Source organism: Talpa occidentalis, unplaced genomic scaffold (genome assembly GCF_014898055.3).
Source record: "Talpa occidentalis isolate TD23 unplaced genomic scaffold, MPIMG_talOcc4v2.1 talOcc4.10, whole genome shotgun sequence".
Classification (NCBI taxonomy): domain Eukaryota; kingdom Metazoa; phylum Chordata; class Mammalia; order Eulipotyphla; family Talpidae; genus Talpa; species Talpa occidentalis.
Genome location: NW_023600993.1, coordinates 56,103,591 through 56,107,728, shown reverse-complemented (window position 1 = coordinate 56,107,728; position 4,138 = coordinate 56,103,591). Strand labels below are relative to the sequence as shown.

Here is a 4,138-nt window from a genome sequence, read left to right as displayed (position 1 = left end):
TCAGTTCTGTGAGTTGAAATACTGATGGCAGTTGGGGTCCCCTCTAATCTCCACAGTCCCTGGGATCTTCTTTCCACTCCAGGGGTAGACACACCAGCAGAGCCCTGGCTCACCTTCCAGGGATGTCTCACACTGCAAAGACAAGACAAATAGTCAAGAACAGATACATGAAACTGGGGAGCAGGTGAAGCTTCATGCCACCCAGCTGGCCATGATCGAGGATCAATCCAACACCCTTCTGGTTCTACTCCAAAAATGGAGATAAAGATAGAGTGTCCTGTGCAATAATAATTTCACGAGAGTGTGAGAAACCACGCAGCGTGGGCAGAGCTACCTGCTCCATGGTCCTGACAGCAGAGCTGGAGAGCCCGGAGGAAGAAAGCCCTGTCATGGCTTCCCATTCCTCAACAAATTCCTTGTCTGTTATACACATAGCACCTCCTAGTCCTCAATTCTCCTGAGAATATCCATACTACCTGTGCTTCACGGAGTCCAAAGTCATAGTGTGTCTAATATCATTTACTATCTCACAAGTCTAAAACCTGTACTTTATTATACTATGGTGTTTATTTCCCTTTATAGGGAAAAAAAAAGAAATAAAAGATGTTTAAACAGATACTAGCCTTCCTAAGTAGAGCTGTGTGCTCCTCTCATGTTACAGATGAAACCCTAAGATCCAGGACTTGAAGGGTCTGGAAATCCCCCTCAGGCTTGTTAAGTGATGGAGCAATCCAGTGCTGAGTACAATGTCCTCTGCTGGCCATGAAACACTGACCTGGTCTTAAGGACACTGAAGGCTAGGTGCTCCTAGTCCCAAAGAGGTAGATCTTACTTAATATGATCAATTTTGGACTTAATGGAGCTTTTCCGGGAATGAACTCCCTTTTAAAAACAGCATGGCTTTGCAGGAATGTGGACAGCAGTGGTACACACATTGGCAGGACACATACCTGTTTGCTGTGATAAAATCCATGCTTATTGCAGTTTGGCAGATAAAATTTGTAAAGTTCATCTCCTGCCTTCTGCTGTTCCTTGGCTAGTCTGTCCATTACTTTATAGAGTTCTCGCTGGCAAGGCTCCTGAAAGAGTAATTTGATATGGGAATAAGTGGCAACAAAAAGTGAATTATCAACCTAATAAACACTGATGGAAGAGGTTTTGTAAAGGCTCGGAGAGCAGACCCTCCAATTTTGATTCTTTGTCGCCCTCAAGTGGACATCAACTAAGATGTCTAGGTGAGTCCTGTTCAAAGGCTAGAGCTCTAATTCGGGATGACGAAAATGTTCTGGAGATGGGCAGTGGTAGAGGTTGCAGAAAAATGTGAAAATACTTAATGCCATGGCACTTTATACTTTAAAATGATTAGAATGCCAAAATATATGTTATATCTATTTTACCACAATTTTTAAAGGGCAAGAAAAGTGATAGAGGAGGCAGTTATAAGTTCTTGTGCTAAGCCTTCAAAGAGTATAACTCAATGCTCTTTAGACATATCTAGTCTGACACTAGTCAGAGTCACATATCTACAATTCTGCAGCAGGAACTGGATTGACTTTCCATCCCTTGGGTGCCCTGTGTGAAAAACTTGATGAAGCTAGGCTAAGAAACATTCATTAGGCATTGGAAGGAATGTTTGTTTCCTGGTCTCCAGGACTAGGGAGGACCCCATTCCCCACCCTCTGCTTCTGCATGCCATAGCTAGAGGCTCCAACAGGAGCTGGTTCCCACCAACCGCAGGGCCTCACCTTCCACTTTTTGATGCTGGCAATCCCTCGAGCCCTCATGCTTTCATAATTGCTGATGGCATTCCAGAGAATGGACACATCCTCGCCGGATGGAGCCATGAGGTGGAAACTATGCAGGAGCTGTTCCTGGGTCATCTCTGAGCTCTCGGGGGCTGCACTCTCCAGGTTGGCAGAGTCCTTTGTATCTGGAAAAGGAGTGCCATAGACAATGAGCCCTTCTACAAGCACCTGTGCTGGTCTTTCCTGAGGTTATTTCCCTTCCCACAAAACCAGGTTAGGACATAAAAGATGGTCATGTTGACCCAGAGTTTTTCCAATTCCCTCTTCAAAGGGACATCTGGTAGTTTTAAGGAAGAGAGATGACCCAACATAATAGTTCAGTTTTAGGTTTGGCAAGGGTGTCCTGTTTTTACTTATCGAGCAGCAGGAGGAGTACATGCACATATGTTGAGGTCTGAGAAGAGCCCTTAAAAAGTCACAAATTACAGTTTAATTCCTGACCCCATCCTCAGCTTTCCCATACATAAAATGGACAGTTTAGTAATACCCTATGAACACATGCTAGGTTCGTTCAGAAGCAGGTCTAGATAGCAGCACTAACCCTTCTACCCAAGAGCTCTGTGTGACTTCTTCTAAACCCCTGTAAGAGTAGGTAAAGTCACCAGATAGAGAATCCTAGGATCTGGATCTGGTGCATAGACAGAATCATAAAGCACTGACTCTCCTGAACACCCCATCAGGAAGCCATCTCCTTTGCAAACCATCAAGATGACCGCATTTCATTTACTCTGAAGGTAGAGGACCAGCAGGAAAACTGTGTCCCCCTTGGGAGGGCTCCAACAGATTCCTATCTTAGGGATACCACAAGATTCTTCCAAGAGTCATACAGGATGTAGGAGAGGGAGTTGGGGAAGATGTATTTCCTCTTCTTCACACTACAAATAAATCACTGCTAAATTCAGGAAAGTCCTGATTGTCAAGTTCTTGATATCAACATACACATCAAACACTACTTTTCTATGGCTATGAATGCAAGTGAAATTTTCAGCCTAAACTCTCACATTATGTTCTGTAAACACCTGGGGAACACATATTGTCTCCAGGACATGTATTACAAAGGACATTGCAAACACTTCCCTGGAGGCTAGCAGGAAGGATTCCCATACCAAATCCCTCCAGAGGCGACAGCCACTGGCACCACAATTTCACCTGCTGAAAGGAGGAGCAGAGGCACCAGGCTGGCATCCCCCCTGCCTGGGACATCCCTGTGGCCTCCCTCCTCTCTTGTACTCTGGATTTCTATAAGCCAGTGAGTTGTGGGGTCCTGGGAATGGCCTCTGTCGCAAATTTCCTCCCCAGTTGTGTGAGCCCCCAAATCTCTCCCTTCTGGGTGTGTCCTGCAGGACTCTGCAAAGAAGGCTCACTTAGGTGGTCTAAAGCCTCTGCTGACTCTGACCATAGGCTTTGGCTGCAAAGGGTTTGAACCTCACCAATTGTAGGTTTGTGTTGAGCTCCTGGCCTACCCAGTCCCCCTCCCATTCATCTGTCCCAAAGAGTGCTGAGGTGGGGAATATGGTGTTACCTGTGTCCTCAGCGCTGGGCACAGCATCGGACTCAGGCATGCAGGCGCCCTGGCCACGGGTGAGGGCATGCAGGGGCCTTGGCTCCCCTGGCAGTGCGCGGCAGCTGAGCCCGCGGGCACAGCGTGCAGTGGCCACACCACAGGCCGCGCCCAGCTGCAGAGCGCAAGTCGGGCAGCAGCCACAGCCAGCAGGACGGGTGGGCTCACTGCATGAGGCAGGCACCGGCGGGCAGAGTGCGAGCTTCTCAGCGGAGCAGGGGGCGCAACGCCAAGGCTGGGGAACGTCGGTGGCCACGCAGAGTTGGATGGCGAGCAGGAGCAGAAGCGGCCAAGCGCGGGCAGCGGGAACCTTGGGCATCGCCGAGCGGAGGTGGCAGACAGAAGTCAATGCTCGTCTGGTGGTTGAGGTGGCACGTTGGCCTATGCTCGCTGGGCCCTGCGGGAGCCTTATGAAGGGTTTCAGACGGCACCGCTTGAACCCCCGGTTAATGATTGGCAGCGCTGCAAGCTCGCTGCCGAGTGTTCAAAATAAGTTTGTTTTGTTGGTGTACCCTAGGCCCTGCGCAAACCGTGGGTGGAAGGAGGGTAAACGTCCAGGTTTCAGACTGTTTGTCCTGTAGTTACCGGTTCCGACGTGGAGCCAAACAAAGTGCAATTCTAGCCAGGAGCGCGTGGTCAGGTAGACTGATGCGCGCCTGGCTCTGGCTTCTCTCGTTCACCACGGCAGCTACAGCCACATGCCAGCTACCCCCACATGCCAGCACTCCTCGCCTCACCCCGGGAAAGCCCGAGGGAATAGCTGGGCGCCAGC

General features: G+C 49.2%; 1 protein-coding gene across 1 annotated transcript; it reads right to left on the bottom strand.

The window, feature by feature from the left end:
* IGFBP1 (insulin like growth factor binding protein 1) lies at positions 1 to 3,685 on the bottom strand. The gene is made up of 5 exons (XM_037520823.1): positions 3,328 to 3,685; positions 3,007 to 3,021; positions 1,746 to 1,897; positions 951 to 1,079; positions 1 to 132 (listed from the first exon to the last, which is right to left on the bottom strand). The coding sequence occupies exons 1-5, from the start codon at positions 3,683 to 3,685 to the stop codon at positions 1 to 3; spliced, it is 786 nt and encodes a 261-aa protein (XP_037376720.1).
* Between the last annotated feature and the right edge of the window lie 453 nt (positions 3,686 to 4,138).